Source organism: Cygnus atratus, chromosome 21 (genome assembly GCF_013377495.2).
Source record: "Cygnus atratus isolate AKBS03 ecotype Queensland, Australia chromosome 21, CAtr_DNAZoo_HiC_assembly, whole genome shotgun sequence".
Taxonomy (NCBI): domain Eukaryota; kingdom Metazoa; phylum Chordata; class Aves; order Anseriformes; family Anatidae; genus Cygnus; species Cygnus atratus.
In genome coordinates, this window is record NC_066382.1 from 6015687 (window position 1) to 6035871 (window position 20185).

General features: G+C 38.3%; 1 protein-coding gene across 5 annotated transcripts; it reads left to right on the plus strand.

The window, feature by feature from the left end:
- The first annotated feature begins 953 nt into the window (after positions 1 to 953).
- On the plus strand, positions 954 to 16711 carry PDPN (podoplanin). Of its 5 annotated transcripts, none has more exons than XM_035557754.2 (6): positions 954 to 1267; positions 12939 to 13024; positions 13637 to 13769; positions 14231 to 14269; positions 14786 to 14887; positions 15573 to 16711. In XM_035557754.2, exons 1-6 carry the CDS (start codon positions 1198 to 1200, stop codon positions 15587 to 15589), a joined length of 447 nt encoding a protein of 148 aa, XP_035413647.1. In that variant the 5' UTR covers positions 954 to 1197; the 3' UTR covers positions 15590 to 16711. The 5 variants fall into 5 exon arrangements, with proteins under 5 accessions (XP_035413647.1, XP_035413650.1, XP_035413646.1 ...); XM_035557757.2 differs by having other exon boundaries at positions 957 to 1267; positions 13676 to 13769; positions 14786 to 14891; XM_035557753.2 differs by having other exon boundaries at positions 958 to 1267; positions 14786 to 14897.
- The last annotated feature ends 3474 nt before the right edge of the window (positions 16712 to 20185 follow it).

Consider the following 20185-nt stretch of genomic DNA (forward strand, 5'->3'; position numbering starts at 1 on the left):
TGCTTCATGGACTGGTGTCCTAGCGCTGCAGGACACCAAGGTACCGAAACCAAGGGAGCAGAAGAGGCTGCCACCCAGCTAGGAGGAACACTGGTATAGTTAGCTTCCATGTGAACACTGATTAAGGCTCACAACATCCCTTAATAATAGATGTGGTTTAGTAGATTATTACTTGCCCAAGTTTCAGAAAAGGATTAATATAAATCATTGCTGCCAGAGTCCTGCTTCACCCCCAGTCCCTGTGCTGCAGTCCTTGCCTACCTGAGAGCAGAATGTTCAGTATCTGTTACAGATGTTTGTAGAGTGATAATCTAGTCTTGCATATGTGCATCTTGATGCTGATGCACAAAATGTTTACCAGAAGATAGTAACTAGCACTGTACAGACAATTGTACAGCTGTTCTACTTATACATGGAAAGGAAAAATCCTCTATCTCTAGCGGGTGAAATTAAAACTCTCAGGCTTGAAAACCTGTGGACAAAGATAAATGTTAGAGCACAGCAAGCATAGCACTTGAGGACACAAGCTGAAAGAGACGTGGACATGCAGAAACATTCAGTTACTATTTACTACAGAATTAAATACCCCGTTCTGAAACTATTTCAGTATCTCTAAAAGCACATTTATTACCAAACCTACTTATATAAACATAGGGGCTCACTTTGAAATAAAAACAACATCAATTCACTGCTGGAAATAACAGGAAAAATATACTTAGTGTTGGTCCTTAAATATTTTTAAGGAGAGTTTGCAGAAGGGAGGGAACTCCCTGAATACCTCGCTCTGCCTAAGTCCCCTTTCCCCCCTTTGCTAAATAAAAGTCTTCTGAAAGCCACGACAGCTCCTGTAACTTTAAACCTGGGCTGAGTTCATAATTTTAGTACTGACCAAACAGAGTGCAGAGGGCGGGTCTGGCTCTTCTTTTTGAGACCACCTTAGGCATGCTCCCCTCCCACCCCTTGACTAAACAAAAAAATGCTGACTCCACTCAGACACTTTGCTTTAGCTGTATAGTTATCATCTGGGAAAACCTTCCCCCTTTAGCAACAGCAGCTAAAGGAATACTTGGAATACCAAAGTAGTTTTTGCAGTGACTTCTTTTTGCACTCTCAATTCTCGCCTGCCTCTAAAAAGTTATCAGAATCTAAATCCATCTGGTCTCAGAACTGGAAAGCTCTTCTCTAAGCCGAGGAAAGATGTTTATTAAAGTTCAATTCTTCATCTTCATTCTAGGGAGTGTGCCTTTCATAGCACTTGCTGAAGAAGGTAAGAAAAAAACTTTGTTTAAAATTATTTCCAGTGATTTCCTTTAATTTAACAGTTTGTGTGCTTACTAATAGACGATACAATTGCTCTGTCCTGTTTATAAAACTCTTCCTTTTAATTCTTATGCTACCACTGAGCATATACTATGGTTGTAGCAGGAAAGAGGCGCATCAAAAGTTTTCAGATGGTTAGAGTTGTGCTCTATTAGAAAAGACTTCTGTGCGTCTGTGCGAGGGAAGGAATAGTTTGGAAGCAGCCAGCGAAAACATTACATCAGCAGCCCTTGGAAGTGTCTTCAGTTTCACCATATAAAATATGCAGAGAAGACTGCAAGCAGTAATTTAGTTATAACAGAAATTTCAATGGTGAAACTGCCTGCTATGAAAGTCACCTATAAATCTCTCCATTCAAGAGTTTAACTTCTACGCTTAGAGGCATTACCACAACTTGGAACTCACGCCTTATCAAGAATTCTCCTAGTAATAATTTGGCCATAGGCAATATACTTAAGCGAGGGAAGCTAAAAGAGGAAGAATTATTACCTAAGACAGATTTGAGAAATGTTATGTATCTACCCAGGAAAAGTTAATTTTGTGAACTATTTCTTTTGAATTTTATAAGAAAAATACCAAATATACTTTAAAATGTAATAGATTTTAAGTCTTACTAAAGATAAAGCAAAGAGTGATTTACTGACAGTAATCAGAACTGTCCTGAACAGTACTTGATTCCAGGAACAGCACATTCAAGTTTAGTCTGGTTAGCATTTGACTCAGTCTGAATGAGCTGGCCATCAGGCAACGGGCCCGACGGACGCCCATGCAGACAGTATGCACAGCAAGCGTTGCTTCAGGACACAGGCATTCCCTGGGCCAGCTAACAGTTCTCTGAACACAGCGACCCAAAACTCAACCCACTAGTTGTCCAAAGCATAAATCCACTTTTCTGACTTGGATTTTGGGATGTGGCCTGATTTTAGCCTGGTGCCAACCAGTATCGTTCTGCTGGAAATAACGGCTGTATCAATATGCGGGATGGGTAAATGTTGGCTTGCAACTTAATTGGCATTCCTGGTGTTCTTTGTGTCTCAAAGGTTGGAGTTACACTTCAAAATTTCACAGAAAATCTAAAACTGATCAATGTTAGTCAATTCCCAAATATTGCTTTTCTCTGTCCTAGAAACTTAAGGCTCAAATCACCGGCTCCCAGCTAGCTGATCCTTAGCAAGCACCAGTATTAAATATCCCCAAATTTACAGCCATTAACAAGAAGACAAAAAGAAACCACCATTTTACAGAATTATCTTAAGCAGTTTCTAGGATACCAGAACTTCAAGAAAAGAGATCTTCCATCTTAAGGCTTTTGGGGAGTTTTTAAGGATATTTTCTCTCAACTCTGAGTTCAGGAGCCCAGCAATAATGAGGTTGAAACCCCGCGACCCAAAAAAGTTACAGTATTTTAAGCAGAAGATTTCTGTTAAGAGTAGCACAAACCCAGGAAATCTTAACAGGAATTTTTGATCCCAAAGTCAGTAACTTGGTTTCCAACAGAAAGGATAAAGCTCTTTTAACTGGGTCATGTAAAGCAATACAGAACAAAGCTGTGAAAGGATAAAACACAATACTGATGTGGAAAAGAAGAAAATTAATTCATTTCCTTCTTTATATGTGAGCTTCCAAGTAAAATTAATGACAGAAATTAGCAGAAATACAGAAAGAAAACCTAATAACAAATCTTACCTCACTGTCTACTTATAAACCCATTCATGTATACTTTGTATTATCCATTCCTGATTTAAATCCTGACTGAAAGAGCCAAGTATTTGGTCATACTTACCACCCAAGGACAGCCCTGAGCACCCTACACAACCTGATGAATTTTTAGACTAAAGCATTTCCTTTTGAATGACTAGGAGATACATATTTGTCTTTCTGTGATCCTGTTCAGCATATAAAAACCTCAGGCAAAGCTTAGCACACAGGATCAAAAGAAATGAAATGGAAGTTAGCCTAAAATGTTTCTGGGCACAGCATTAATCACATGATGAAAAGCACAAGTATTCCAATGAATGCTTTAGAGGCAACACATTTCCTGACTTGAAACCTTTCCTATGGTGCAAGTATCATTGAGGATAAGAGGATTACTCTGTAGGCTGTCACATAACATGAACAAAAATTAACATGATTGTTAACAAGTTTCCACATGTCACTTGAGCTGCACCAACTGTACATGTGCCTGATCTTAACCAGAGGCAAATACTAAGTAATGCCTCCTTATGCAAGCCTCAAAATAAAGCAGGCCTATGCTAGGTCACATTACTTTACATTGGGTTTGGTCTCAAGGTTAGCACGTGGACAGGTAGGGTAATTGAGATGAAAAGGTTTTTACATGGTAAGAAAGGAAACTGAAGTTTACAGTCAAACACGGAAGTCTACAAAGCTTTCTAAATTTTTCAAAATCAAAAACGCGGATTGAAAAATTGCAAGAAAAGTTTTTTCCAAATGTATCTTGATCTACCCAATTGCCACTGCCAGTTCAGTAGTGAAGATAAACAGTGAAGTTAGGCACCTCTAAACTCTTCTGAAAAAACAAATCCTGTAACTGCAGGTAAGAGAGAAAGTGAACAACCAAAACAAAGACTCACATGTGAGTGCAAACGGGAATGAAAAGCTAGGCTTGTGTCTGTGGTATTTTCAGTTATTAGAGCAAATAAACCATGACTTTAAGTCATCTTTTTGCTACGGTATTTCACATAGCATTTTGCTACAATTTCTGCAGAGATGCACTCATTTCCTTATGCCTAAAATCTTCCCTCCAGTTTTGGCAGAACTGAGGCCTCTCCCTCAGAGGTCAGATCTGTGTCGGTAAGGTCCGAAGTAAGGGACCTGCAGAAGGTTGCAGCTCTCCATATACACAGTCGCAGCTCTTCATACATACGATCACTGCTCCATAAATGCCCCAGGAGACTTTCCCCTAGGCCTGCTGCCCCACCGCACTGCCTGCTCTGGCTCTTCTGCCCTGATGGAGCACGCGGGATTTCCAACCTGCATTCGGCTGCATCGTGGATGAGCGCACTTCTGCGTGCCTCTGTATGTGCCTCTCGACGACTATATTAGCTGGATACGAATCTAGCTGTACATATTCCATACCCAAAATTTAATTACCACAAAAATGTCTCACTAAATCTCAGTTAGTGGGCCTGCAAATTAGTGAGTGCACGTTGCAGCATCTTGGTAAAAAGATCAGCAGAGAGCACATTTTTCATTGGAAAAGCAGGGATGCTTGTGCACCCATTTCTCAAAACCTAGGAGTTAAGTTTTTGAATCTGTGTAATTTTGTACAGAAAGGAAACGGTCATATTTAAAAGCTCACAAGTGGGCCTTTCATTAACTCAGGTGGCACAGTAAAAACGGGAAACAGAGACTGGATTCTCAGCTCCTGTAGTTCAATAGCTTCCACTGAAACCATACATTTACCCTAGATCTAGCACTTCTAAACCATCTGCAGAAATATAAGCAGCTGACAACCTAGAGAGATAAAAGAACATATTAACAGATAATCAAAAAACAGTAAAGCAAGGTTAGCCCACAGTGTACAGGCTGTGGCCTCTGACAGAAGCACCCAGTGTTTCCTCCTTGTGTCATCTGAGGCAAACCATACATGCGTACCACAGAAAAACCTACTGTTTGCCCAGCTCTAACATAAAGTCTCTGTCTCAGTTGTTTGTTGTGTTGGTTTGTTTGCTTTTTGTCTGAGTGCGGTCAGGGACTACAGGATGGAACCCAGATGCTGCCAGGTCCTGCTCTGCCCCTGCATCCCAGACCCACGCTGCAGGCAGGCAGCCTCCAGGCGGCCTCCGCCACTCTGCGGGCACACAAACCCCATCCGCAGCCTGAGTTAAGGCAGCAGCACAGCTCCTTTAGCTGGGTGGTGTGCAGCTTGCTCCTTGTTATTTGGTAACAAAACACACGATTGGGAATACAGGGGCGCTGGGAAGTTTAAAGAAAAATGAGAAAAATTATTAAACAAATTTATGATTTATTTCCAACTCACTGTCTCAGATGTCTGGCCAAAGACTTAAAAGGAAACAAACCGTGGTGTTGTATACGTTCTCCTGTTGCTTTATCGTGCTCGTGCTTGTCCACCATTGTATTTCTTGATTTTAAAGACTACAACATCCAGCTTAAACTGTATCAAAAATCCTTTGCAAGGGTACAATTCAGCTGCGCACCCCATTTCAGGCAAGCAGGCACTTTATTCACAGGACTTGAGTAGTACACGAGCTGCTGCTAGATGTCTAAAGGGGATATACTTCATTCCAAATACATATTAAAATGTTTTTATGACTGTGAAACCCATCCAAACATTAGCTTGTGTATTAGTTAGGATGAATGTCAGACTAAACATATTTGAATGGCTCTCGCTTGCTGGCAACGTTACATTGTGTGGCAATCCACAGCAACTAGCCAAGAACCATTGTGAACAAAATTAAAGGCCAACCAGTTTCCAGTTCTAGTGTTTAGCATACATATTTCAAAGAAATGAGTTAGGAAATGATCACACAAACAGTTCTGCTGACACATTTAAGGGGCTAGCAACCTTTGTGATGGTTGTGATAAACCACCCCAGGAAGTAGCTTCCTCGAGCTGGCAGCTGTAAGAGGGGATAGCTATGGCCTCGGAGTTTTTGGCAGGAAGTGAATCAGAGAAAAAGATTCTTTTATTACTGTATCCAAAGTAATTTCTTAATTCCTTTCATCTGTATTCACAGACCACCATATTTGGACACAGACTGTCTGCTTTCTGCTGCATACCCTGTAAAATTTGTCGATCCACTGCATGAAATCCTGTACTTTTCTCCTTGTCAACCTGAGGTCCCTTGGAGAGTCCCAGCCCCAACACTCCTTCCCTTCCAGCCCTGCTGTGATAAACAGTACTGCAGTGCTGCAGTTTTAGGTGATCCAAATGAGCCCAGAATGATCCAAAAGAGACTCACACCCTGATCACATACCTCCAGTCTTGTTGCCCCCATCAGACCTTTACTGCTCAGAAAACAGAACATTGCTCATAGGACTGCAGCAGGGCAACCTTGTGGTTGGTTGTGGGGCAGCAGCAATCATCCTTAAGAAAGTGGGTTTTTAGACAGGTTCATGAGAGAGCAACTCTGAGGTCAGTGTACACAGTGGACAATCAGTGACACAGCAACATTATTAAAACCAGAAGCCTTAGAAGACTTAGTTCTACACGAATAGTTTAGAAAGAAATATCCCATAATGGAGTTAGATACTGTTTTCCTTAACCACAGCTTTGTGGCCAACTTTATCATAATAGAAAAAGCTTAGTAAGTTACCACCTTTTCCTCCTGTGGCTTTGTTTCATAACTTTGGTTGTGGGTCACATACGTGTAGTAAGCACACGAAGAGCAACTGATTTTCCTTTACATCTGCCCTGGTTAAAATGTGCTTTTTGTTTTGCCTTCCTGAGGGTATCCACATATGGACAATGTACAGTATATTGCAGCATTCAGAAGATGTGACTTACTTTAGAAACAGCTGAGCGTTTCCTTGCTACTCTGCACTGTAGATTTAAACTCTGGCTTAGTTTCTCTGGCTAACCCAGTCATAGCAATAGAAACCAGCTGCAGCAGGGTGTGGTGACCAAAGGAAACAGTTCTGAAAATTCAGCAAAATGTTGTCATCATGAGCCACATGGAATAGACGAACAAAGTCAGTTGTGCTCTAAATAAGGTTTAACTAAATCCTTCCTTGTGCATCATGGATGAGTTTTCAACTGGCAAGCACTTGCCTAAGTTCAAAGTATTTTTGTCATCCAGCTTCCTCCGCTACAAAAAGCAAAGCCGGTCAATCTTTGCATAGGGAAGCAGCAATAAGCACTCCAGGATTTTGTTAGACAGAGTGTACTTTCTCCTGAACAATACAAAGTCTAAGCACTTGAACATGTTTCAGGACATTTCTTTATGAGGGCATGACACACTAATCCAACTTCCAGAAAAAACTAACAGGAAAAAAAATGTAAATGCTGTGGCCCCAAACGGGCTGAAGATACAAAGTTCCGAGGACACCACAGATGCAATGAATTTTGCAGGAGCCACAGGTGCAAACAAGAATTGCAGATCTCACATTAAGGGACTCCTTTGCTTTGCAAAATGTGAAAATTTTAACTGTCTAGATGCTCAAAACTCAGAACGCAAATAAAGAGAACCCAGTATATTTTATTCTTCAAAAGCTCAATTTTTCAGAAAAAGTCCAAAAAAACGTGTACCCTGGATTTGGCAGTGTTGAAACATTTCACAGGAAGAAGAACCTATATGCTTTTCTATATGCCTTAAAACCAACCAAACAAAACAACAACAACAAACTCTGAAAAAAATAAAAGAAAAATAATAGAAAACTACTTTGGGAAGTAAAGTAAATTGCTGAAGTAGGTCTGGGAGGTAGGTACTCCTGTATTTGGGGTACATTTAAAAATGAAGATGAAGCCAAACAACAGAAAACAGAATTGTATTTGAAAACTACAATACTACCACTCAGAAATTATGTATTCAAAAGGAAGATACCTTATGAAATTATACATTTTTGTTAAGCTCCCACCACCAGGAACAGAAGTTCCCACTGAACTACAACTGAACAAGATTCCAATAGTGAGATAACGGATAAGGTATGGGTAAAAATAAACTTGAATTTTAAAATCAAAACCATAATTTGACAGTTACCCTGTTTTTTTTGAACTGTTATAAATAACTGAAAACATATATATGTATATATATTTAATAGGAGCAGAGGTGAAAGGAAAAAAAAAACTCTTTCAGCTAGAGAGAACTACTAGAGAGAACTTACTAGAGAGAACCCTTTAAAGTTAGAAATTTTTACCTACTGGTAAGAATTTTGTCATATTGCAGAGAAGGAAACAGTCTATTTTGAGGGCTTCCTACCTCAAGGACAAAGCTAAAATATTGGCTTAAAACTGCCTTTGCTCACTGGCATCTGGGTTTACTCAGACTGCCGGGAAAGAAAGGAGATCCTCCAACATTCTTCTTCTTCAAAAGTATCTTTGTTGTTTTTGGAGATACCTGAAAGAAATGCTAACTGACAACATTTTTACAGCTCACTCTCCTTTCCAGCACAACCACTGTGATTTGAAAGCAACCCTAAGAGGTTTTTCTAGTAAACTGTCGCTCTATGAATAACAATGAGTAGTGAGCTCATCTTTCCTTAAGTGGGTCATGGGATGCTTACCCACACAACGTTTTCAAAGCAGTATTAAACTATTAAGGACATCAGATTTTCTCCTAGTGTGAGAAGTTGCAGCCTGATAGCAGCTGGGGACTTTGAACTGAAATGCACCCAGCTGGAACTTGGGCAGAAAGAGATGCAATGATGAATTCACATCCACAGCAATGTATAGCTGCAAAAAGAAGAGGCCACAGCAGTATCTGCAGACAAAACCAGCACTGTGAGGCAATGTTTTTATTTACAGCCTCCTGTAAGGTACTGATAAGAACATTTACAGAAGCAGTACTTAACCCTATGGCTCTTGCTACATTTGGCCCACGTGAGATGAAGCCAAATGATTAAAGCACACACACCCTTACGTTGACATTCTCTTGGTATATACGCCTTGTCCTGGGTAGAGGGAAAGAAGTTTCATATCTGGTAGATTCTCTCAAATTTCATTTAAATATTTTAAAAAACTTTAAAACTTAGAAAGCTTGAAGCTAAATTTAGATGCCTTTTCCCAGGGCTGTTTTCGCCCTCCCTTTAATTCTCCCTCCCCACACTGTATTGATCTGAAATCAAAGGGTTGCTTGTTTGCAACCAATGCTGGCTTATTCTTGCAAAGGCATCTGAGAAAGCTAGCCTTTTTACACTGCTTTTACTCTCTCATGTAAGGTGCCAGAGTCCATCACGTCTCTTTCAATACGCTATAGCATCTAAGAATCCACAAAGTTCAAAACAAACCAACACTGCTTTCAGTTTATCTAGTTTCAGTTTCCAAGGATTTGTCTGGCCTTGAGCTTACTGCAGCTTTCTCTGACAAAGAGCTGTCCGGTCTCTGCTATCCCTTCCTACAAATGCAGGACACTGATAACTAATCAGCTCCCAGCCTTCTGATGGCAGCTCAGCAGCGTGTTTACCTACACACCACCATCTAGACCACATCTGTCCAGACACTGTCCATAAAACAAACCTGGAAATACAATCCTGGGACCACTCTCCAGCAAACACAGGACCTCGGCTTTAAGGCAGTATTATTCAGAGTGGGCAGGGCTGGAACAAGACCCACGTATTGGTAGAAATCAGGTCAATCTGTGAGTGTTAGGAAGTTAATATGGAAGCCTTATTATTCTAGTTTCCTTTTACAGTTGAGAAAAGCACTTCCAGAGGATGACCCAAATCTCAGGAGAGCTGAATCACCCTCTGGAAGTATTTACCTTTCTTTACAGACTGTAAGAGAAGGGCACAGACCTTATTTAAGCACCTTCATAAGAACCTAAAATTAGGTCAGATCAATCTGGGCCATTACCTTTCGTCAGTCACTGTATCCTGAGGGAAATGTGCTGAAATAGATTTCCTACATGCTGCTGGTCACCAAGAACCTTTGATAACTTCACCACACAAAGAATAATTATTTTCATGATTCTTTGTGACGTTCACTAGTTCTCTGCACCTTTGCTCTATGACACTGTTTCCTTTCCTGCCTTCACTGTCAGGTAATTCTTCAGGGCTGAGAGCTACTGCCTTGCCAAGGGTATAATTAGCTTCCCAAGTGAGCTGCTTGTTTTTAACATACTAAACTTATTTCACTTTCCATCTGGGTTTTTTTCTCTGGTAATTGGTTTTCTCCATCTGTGCTTATTTTGTCACTAGTGAATAAATGATTTTTTCATTTCTGCCTGGGATCACAAACTTACCTGATCCATACAATTCATGTTTAGCTCTACTGCAATTTCTTTCTTTACATTTAACATATACATACCATAATCCCAATATTCTAACTTAAAGACTTTACTGTATAAACCAAGCCTGAGGATTATTGAATAGTGCCATACCTTAAAATGGCCTGATATTTTAGATGGCTAATGAACATGCCTGGAAGTAAAGCCCCATAAATACTTGTGATCAAAAATGATGAAAACATTATTTTTACCATATAACTTAGACCCTGTTCTGTTCTAGTAGTTCCATGAATTATAAGGCCATTTTTGGGAGTCTGGCTGGCTTATTTAGCCAGCTATATTAGGCTTCATGTTGGCATAACATGAATACACTTTCTTCATCTGTTAGTGCCTCAAGTACTATTTTCACACCCTTCTTTTGGCTCTTAAATAGAAAGTGTATCTGTATGCAGGTTTATAAATAACAATATAAAATATAAAGTTCTTATTACTTAAGTAAATATGAATTTAGAAATCCAAGTTTAGATCAGTGTTTAATATTTTGGGGAAGGGACAAAGCTCTTGGTCTTGTATTGCTAGAGACTGATGACAAAATAATTTGGTTCAAATACTAGTTTTGGGAACAAGAAAAGTATTTGCAAGTTTCCAATAGAATTCAGTGGCAAATGGAAATGGAGATTATATTTACTTATTTATTTTAATGTCAGGTCACTCTTCTGCATGAAATGTTTCCTTTAAAAAGGCTGGTGCATTTTGTTAATTAGTTTCAAAATGAAATTTTTCTTTTTTCATTTGAAAGTACATTTTACATTTAAAGAAGGCTTTTGAAAATTAAATAAAGGTTAAATGGAACTAAAGTTAAAGAAAAATAATTCCCAAGTGATTATATGTACAGCTGATACAAATTGATTTTAATTTTTTCTCATTTTGACACAGTAAAATGCCCATTCTTTCCAATTTTTCAGCCACAGAACAAAAATTCTGTTTAGTTGTCTCTAAATCAAATACAGCATGAGTGTAATGCATTTAGAGGTATAAATATTAAAGTCTTTTATAAGAAATAGAAATAGTCTAACTACTCAGAACTGGTCTAATTAGTCAGTAATAGTCTACATTCAAATGCAGAAGAGGTGAGGATGTTTTCAGGTCACTAAATAAGAGAAAATAGTAGAAACACTGCTTAATATTTAATTAAACAATAGACGCCTCATGAATATTTCTCATATTTCTAATAAAATTGTTGAGTAAAATTCTCTTATTAAATAACTTGTGAATACTGTCATCTCCCTTCCTGAGACAACTCTCCAGCACTACTAAGTTTTCCAAATACAGAGGTATGAAGAGTACTGTATCAAACTACTCTATTCAACAGTAGAAATGCTATGGTATAAACTACCTTGCAAAGGAAAAAAGGATTAGATATTTTGTTCATAATTAACCTATTTGCAGCTGACAATGGTTACCTTATATACACCACAGGTAAATGATGTGTGAGTATCCAGGCTTTTCTCCACCACCTCTCCCTGCAAATCTCTCTGCTGCTTGAAGGGAACGAACATGGCTCTCGTTCACAGAACCTTCAGCTACCATTGCAATATTTCCTTACGGTAGATCAGTATTATACTGAAAACGTGTGAACTGATAAACTGGGTTTTAATGAATTTGGACTTTTGCCCCAGCTGTTGAAATAAAAGTTTGGTGCAAAATTTGAAAGTTGGAAATAATTACCCAGAAGTTTTAGGTTTTTATGCCTGATGTTTTTGCTCAGGAGAACGTCTGTCTATTATTAGTTCTTTGCTTAAATTTAAACACTGGTATCTGGAATTAGCAGAAGTCTTACGCGCCAGGCAACAGCAAAACAAGCAGCTTCACCTCCTAGCTTTACAGTCATGGTGAATTAAAAACTCCCAAGAGATATCACGCTACACTAACATCATAATGTGTATGGTCATAGTTTTGTGAGTCAGCATGCAACTTAGTCAAATGATGTGTGTACTTCCAACATTTCCTTGATAACTGCCAGTTATCTTCATGTACACATATTTTTTGTGTTCTACCTTGTTATGTCTCATTTTCCCTATTGATGATATTTAGCCATATTTGTGAGAAATGGTTTAGGTCAAAATTAAGTGTTTGTTATACCAAAAAGCATAGATGACATATAGGTCTAGAATAAAAAAGGAGACTTAAAAAAAACAATGAGAATTACAGCAGATAAGGTTTGCAACATTAAAAAGCCTCTCGTGTAGTAATATTTTTTAAACTATAGCTATACACATAAACATTAATGGCAGTACTAAAAAGTAAAGGTGGTGGCTGGGACTATGCTGAAAGATGGGAGAAAACTTTTACTACTTTAGAAAAGCAAAGATGCTTAAAGTAATTCATCCAGATATATATATACTAATACTTGAAGTATGGAGTAGTTGCATTCACCCGTACGGAGGGGACAACTTCTATTGAATAAAAATTTCCCTTGGAAAAAGTGTTTAGTGTTCAACCCTGACACAACACAGAAACATTATAAGCGATATGCGCTTAAGTTCTGTCCTACGGCTTTCTATAAGAATATAGACGAAGCCAGAAAGTCAGTCCAAATAATTTTGCAAGCCCAAGTGCAAAGGTAGGCAGATTGAGTGCTACCTATATATATATCATGTTTAACATAATTCAGATGTCAAAGTAGCCAGAACATGCAGCTATCAAGTAAAATCCTAACAAAGATCTATCTTTAATTTTCTAAAATTTTATTCAGCAAGTGCAATTCTAGAAGGAGAAGAAAGTGCAACAATTGATTTCAAAGACAGAAATGACACAGAGTTTGAAGAATTACCAACCCTGGTGAGTATCAGTCTAAATAAAGGTTGCTTTCCATTACCCTGATTTCACAGTCCTGGTTTTGACTCATTGCTTAGATTTTAAACAATCATAAATTATAGAGAAAAACTCTGAGTTATAAAATAAAAAAGACCATATGCTGATGCTTTTGCTTTGCAAGCAAGTAGGTTGAAGGCGACAAAGCTGAAAACATTTTTGGCAGTTCACCTGTGCTGCAGAAAGTGTTCATAACCTGCTTCTTTATTGCCATTTGCCTCTTCTAACTCCCTGTCTCTCTGTTAGCTCCTGTGAAACCAAACTGACAAACAATCAGACAAAAAAAAAAACACAAAACCACAAAAATCAAAAAGAACACGCAGGTCTGCAACCTTCTGCAGTCTTCTCCTGCACTTTAGTAGTCCTGTTGAGAATTCACCTGATCTATAAAGTCTCCGTCAGGAAAGACAAATCAGCTTGCTTTGGGTTTTGTCACTCTTCATAAGGGACACAAAGATGACAGGCGGTGGCTAGAAATTCATGTTCAGGGCACTCGGCAGATCAAGACATTTAAATGCATACTTAGACTGAACATACTGTGGTTTTCTTTCCCCTCTGTTTTTCCCCCAACTCTTTTAGCTGCCCACAAGTCTACACAGTGTAACAAATCTCTTGCAGTTTGGACAACTAATGACCACAGAAAGTGCATTTGCCCTGCCTGAAGACAGTGACAATTCTACGGACTATGAAGTTAACACTGGAAGTGTTGATGGTAAAAAAAAAAAAAAAATATTTCATTTTCCATTTTAATACATTCCAATCTTACGTCTTCTACTAAACATATATCTGGAAAATTCAAATACCAAGTTTAAGCTGCTCTCAAATGCAAATTCAATTCCAGAATTAAAGAACTGTACAAAAAAGATTTTGTACAAGTTTCCATGCACAAAAACAACATAAACTGATCTGACTTAAATTCCACTAGTGTATATTAGATATAACCATTTCATTAGATTTTAGTTTGTATTTCTATAACTTCAAGGAGCTCCTTGCATTCACTCTTGAGCTTTTCATTTGCTCAGTCCCTGTCCCAACAAAAGAGCAGCCTATAATGCAGCTCTCATACTGTTGTGATGTAGCTGATAAAAGTGTTCCTTGGATATGTCATTGTGAATTGGGATGCAGAACTTGGTATAAAGCACCTAAGTAATTATTCTCTTTCTGACTTTACAGGTGGACTGGGTGGGGAGAAACCAGAGAAAACTGAGAAAGGTATTAAACAAAATAATTGATTATAAAGACAAGGGAGAGCTCAATTGTCAGCTCACACCCTTCTTGAAGGCATTAGTTATGCCCATGCTATTCTTAAAAACAATGTCAGGAGGAGCCATGGTACACCCCCTGATCTGCCTCCTCCTGTTGACACGATCATTGTCTCTTTTCATCACATCTTTGCGGAGCCCTGCAGCCCAAAGGCACATTTGCAGGCCTATAGTCTACACAGACTATGAATCACTGTATGGATGGCTTTGCAGGTCTCAGTGCACAGAATAGACCATCTCAGTGACTTCAGCAAGTTTTCAATCTAGCACAAACGCTACAAAAAAAAAAACAAACCAAAACAAGGAAAACTGCTGAACTTATCAAATCCACCTGAGAGTTCACAAGAAACAAGGAAATCTACACCAAGGACTGGGCTGCAGCAGAAAAGTGTCAGTTCTATCTCTAGCCCCTGTTATCAATGGTCTCCATGGGAAACAAGTTAACATACCCAATTTCTTCTTTTAGGTGGTCTGGAAACAATTGCACTTGTTGGAATAATTATTGGAATCATAGTAGCCGTTGGAATCCTTGCAGGAATCATAATCGCTGTTGTAAGGAAGATGTCAGGCAGGTACTCGTAAGTAAATTGTTAATCAGGCTTTTCAAATAAGCAGAATCTTCTGAGCAAGGTCACAGGAATAGCTTCTGAACTTTCTAATACTTCCAGTTTGTGAAAAGTAACCTATTCAGAAAGAGCTGCCAATGTGCTGTGAGTGCTTTAAGTCCCCTGTGAGACACTTCAGAAAGATCTGTCACACATTGCATGCACACTCTCATAATGCCTCACCAGGTGCAGCAGTTTGGAGTTAGTCTACCACACATACATGAAGCTCACTACAAAGAATTGAAGGACCAAGTTCTAGAAGTGCTGGACAACATGTGAACACTGACAAGGGACCTTTGTCTTAATAATCTGGATATTTAAGGAAGCTAGTACCAATAACATTCATTGCTGCCACTCAATCAAAAATGCTTTACAAATTTTAGAGTAGTTAAAAAACAAACAAAAAACTCACATTGCATTTAACAAATACTGTTCACTCGGCATTAGTCAGTGGGCAGTAAAAGAATACTTCCAGTAACAGGGATAGGAGAAAATAAATTACGAACTGGGAGGAGAAATACAGAGGTGACGGGAAAGACAGGCAAGGGGAAGGAAAACAGATCACGTACCTAACATTTGGGTAACTTCATGAAAAACAATAAAATGTCTTCATGGTTTTTTTTTTCTTTTTTTTTTTTTTCTTTACAGGCCCTGAAAATAGTTGAAAAAGCAACCAAGCCATTCTATGCCAGTAAATACATAGCAAGTGCTTCTTACTTTATAAGAACTAAAGACTATTCCTGTATTGGTGTGAGAAGATGATCCATGGAAAATATGGTTGAAGAATTCCAGATCTATGGGGATCCCACACAACGCTCCCAAACACTATTTTTTACAGACTACAGAGAATGGAACATTCACATAGGATTTTTATTAACCAGGAGTTTACTAGAAGAATGAAAAAAGATTATTCAGTAGGAAAAAACTCCAGCGGCAATGACATTTACATCTGAAATATGATTTGCAGGTAATGTATGCTAGCTTAATTTTAAATGCTGCTGGCAAAGACTATTTCACATCACATTTTATGCATTTCTTTAAAAAACATATCAAGAATCTTTTCTGTCAAGTGTTTTGGCTGGTTAAGTGCTTATGGCATGTTCATCCAGTGAACGTATAGTTTGGCAAGATATGAAATTTCTTATCAAAAAGAAGGAATTGCTTCAGAGAGAACCAATTATATACAAATTCAGAAAACGTTCGGTACTGGAAGCTAAAACCTTTTCACTATCGTTACTGATTTTTTGCTGTTGATACTTACGTTATTGTGTGGCAAAGTGTGATAGGTCCAGCTGGAACTGACCTACCAACTGAAAGCTTGTGCATCTGACTGCTGCGACAAGAATTTCCTGCCTCCTCTTGTTGCAGAGACACAGGGATTGAAATACACATCCTGAATTAAAGGGTGCTTGGAAAATACCCAGTTTTGATGGGTCAACTTTAACCAGTTACTCAGCACGCTTTAGAGCTGATGTGTAAAAGCTTTTGAATTAATGTATATGTGTTTTCTTTATAACTGTCATTTTCCAACAGTGTAGCCTGCTTGATCACATGTGCACGACACTAGATTCGAGCATATTGGTAAGGTATAAAGCATCTTTGGACTCTACAGCTTTCCACTAAGGCATATTAAGCGCAGAAGTACCTGAACATGCAGAGTTCAGAGTAAAAGCTTTGCATGCCAAATGGCTGCAATGCATCGTGTTTTCTAAACTAAGGCATTAAATGTTTGGTGTAAAAATCATTAAAATCCATATGGTCAATATGTATTAAACAATTTATCTGAATATGTTTTTCTGTTTCTTCCTTGTGCCATGAACTTTCATATCGATCTGATCTTTGGAAAGAAAATACAATGCAAACTATGTTGTGTTTTAGAGTAATTGTTCTCTATTTTTTTAATTTCCTCAATAGCTTTGCTACTTGTCTTGTCAATTCTGACACATTTGACACTTTGATAACACCTGAAACATTTAGTCTGTATCAAAGCTAAACATGAGAAAAAATAATTTAGAGTCTTTTAGCACTGTTCTTACGCTCATGTGGTGGGGATGATGAGTTTATAAACTGCAAAAAGAGTAAGACGAGAGACTAGTAAATACCTCAATTGAGCAATATAAGCTTTGAATACATCTGAAAAGCCTCCATTTGGATCTTGTTAGGTTAAACTTTAGTAATCTTTGTCTTCAGACTGGCCTATACTAAGAACTCCACTTTAGGCTTTAGGCTTTGATTACCAGATATGGCTGCTTTTCTGTCCTATCTATTAAAACAAAACACTTTTTTTTTCCTGAAGTCTGTGTTTAGACTTTCCTTTAGTCTCAGAAATCAAGCATATTTGTATACAAGATTTTGGTTTGTAGCTTGCTGTCAGCAAATATAATCATCTTCAAAGCGCTGACCTTACTCCTGGTAGTAATTCACCTGAAACAGTCATTCTCTTCCTTATCAAGGAAGATTCTAATGTAAAGTTCTCCACAGGAATGACTTTCCCCTTGAATAAATTATTCCCATCACATCTCAAGCAGTATCCAGGCAGGCAATTTATAATGAAATGGAAGTACACCTTAACTTGTTTTGAAAATCTGCTCTGATGAAACATGGTGGAGATTATCATGTGTAGAGTATGTATGTACCCACACAAGGATGCAACTTACATTAAGGAATCTGTCATGTGTTTGCATTTACATACTAATCCTATGCAGTGAAACCTCAGATACCAAAGCATATGCATCCAGAATCTGTCCACAGTAATATAATTACTGCCCTTTGGTTCAAGGTAAAGCTTTATTAATCTTAGGTGACACCAATCATTAAACAGACTGCCCATGCTCCACTGAAATATAATCTGGGGGGCTTCCAGCACTGGAGGCTTAGTACTAAATATATTGTGCTGTAATAGATCTGAAGCAGTAAAAACATAAAGACACAAATTCCCTTCTGATTATCAGCTGGGATACAGAACACTCAGTATATGACTAGAGAAAGCAGGGGCTCTAAGAATCAGAATACCACCATTTCCCTTATTCTGCCAACAAGAAGAAACAACAACTGCTGCTGCACTGATGCATTTAATCCTATGACGATTCACACTGCCTTGCTGCCGAGAAATCTCCAGTGTAAAACATTCTATTCTGCCTCAATCAGGCCTCAAGAAACAATGACTGCGAAAAGCTTTGTTATGTATTTATATGCTACTGAAGAATTCGTAATTTAATTCACTTTTGTAACTTCATGATACAAGCATTCTAGAAATATAAACTAAAAAAAAAAAAAAAATCAACACAGAGGTCTACACTCCTACGTAAAGTACAGCAGTGTGCTGGGGCTGAGCTTTCACTGACCTGGATTATTTAGCTTCCCATTACTAGTTCAGAAATTCAACAGTAGGTTTAACATGAGCTACCTGTTTGGTGGTTGTTTTTTTTTTGTTTGTTTGTTTTCATGGAATATATGTGGAAGATGGGATCTTTTCTGCTTTGGAGAAGTCAAACAGCACACTGTCCTAGGGCAAATACTTCCATAAGCTGAAATGAACGATAAGTATACATGCTTGCAGAATCAGGGCCCAAGGTCAGGAAACTTCCTATGAATGTGAGCACATCAGGAAACATCAGTTCCATACTTTGACCAGCTGGCCAGGTTAGATTTTTATTCACCAGGAATGACATTCAATATATCAACACTTGTTGTTAACTTAAAATCCTGATTACTGATCATGTTCATTCCTTTATAGTTAGTAACAGTAATGTTCCCTTTCACAGCTTGGCTTTGAGTCATGACTGTGGCTCTCTCTAACAGACAAGCAGGCACCAGGCTTCCTCTGAAAATGCCAGATGTCACCAAAAAGTATCATAAACATGGTCGTCCCCTTATATTTGTGTCTGTGAGAAAGATATACAGGGGTAGTATACTGTGAAAGTAATGATTTGATGCATGAATATTTATAATTCTAGGTGTCAGTACAATGATTCATCATAAGGCTTTTTTTTTTTACTGTAAGAACAGAAAACATCTGAAGAATGAATTCAGTAACTGGCAATAACTAAGTATTCACCAGAAGAATATTATGGAAATCTCAAACTCCTCCCACAGATTTAAAAATTATTCATAAACAGTTAGAACACTAATTAAAACATGCAGCAATTTTAAAATCATTATTCAGTATTTTAAGAGATTACATTATAATATTGCAAGTATCTTAGCTGCATGCTATTTCAGACTTGCATTAAAAAGTACAACCTGCACACTAACACAAAGTTCTCAAACTCAAAAGCGCTGATGCATCGTCCACAAAAGGACAGTAAGTGCTACCTCCGGTTCAGGAGAGAATGATACACAGATGAAGTGACTTGCCAAGTGTTATATCTATGGGTAAGGGAAAAGCCATCAACACATGAATCTTTAAACATTAGTCCTGTCACAGCTTTCTATTACTTCAGATGAAGAGATAATCATTACATTATGATTACATGATCCTTTTTATTCTGTAATATAAAACAGTAACAACAGGCACAAGAAAAAAGCAACTACAATCTACCAGGAGGCCTCAGGTCAGAAATGCTCTCATGATTAATGTTTCTGATGAGAAGCCACTCCATCTAAAACAGTCTCTCCTGCACATATGAAGTTCTGTAGTGTAGGTACTCCTGAACCACTGCAATTTAAAGCTTTAAGTTATAATTGCCTACACCACGCCTGAACACGTTGTCATAACTATTTATATGCATCTACTTAACTAGGTTAAGTATAAGCTGATCATACCTGTCCTTTCCCAGACAGCTTTTTAACATGAAGTATCAATCATACCAAATTTCTCAGCACTTAGTTTTGCTGGATGGCTACTGATCAGCACAGAAGGTAACAGCAGATACGTAACTCGATATTAGGTACCATAACATACATTTCTCACAGCTGCAGCATGGAGGTATTTATGTATAAATAAGCCCAGCATCCCCTGTGTCTTTGTCTGGGCCTTGTGGATTCAGGCATCAGACCAAAACCATAGCCCCCCGCTCTCCAACAAACAGTTGGACAACGCCACAAAGATCCCTGTTCAATCACGCAGCTTGTTAGGCTCTTCTAGGCTGGAGTTAGTCTCTAGCAAATGCTATATTAGCAAGCGTCTTAGCCAGCAAGGAGTGCTGCACATTCCATGCATTTTCAAGGGTGTACTCTGTTTCCAGAAGGCATTTGGCAAGGGTGATTGATTTTGAGAGTTGAGAAACAAAACCAAGCAGTACCATCCAGAGAAGTGAAAA

Bases quoted from the DNA above. Each gene is read 5' to 3' on its own strand.
- PDPN (XM_035557754.2), top strand. From the start codon at position 1,198: ATGTTTATTAAAGTTCAATTCTTCATCTTCATTCTAGGGAGTGTGCCT. The intron at 13,025-13,636 runs GTGAGTATCAGT...CAACTCTTTTAG, and splicing joins TTGAAGAATTACCAACCCTG to CTGCCCACAAGTCTACACAG. The intron at 14,270-14,785 runs GTATTAAACAAA...TTCTTCTTTTAG, and splicing joins ACCAGAGAAAACTGAGAAAG to GTGGTCTGGAAACAATTGCA.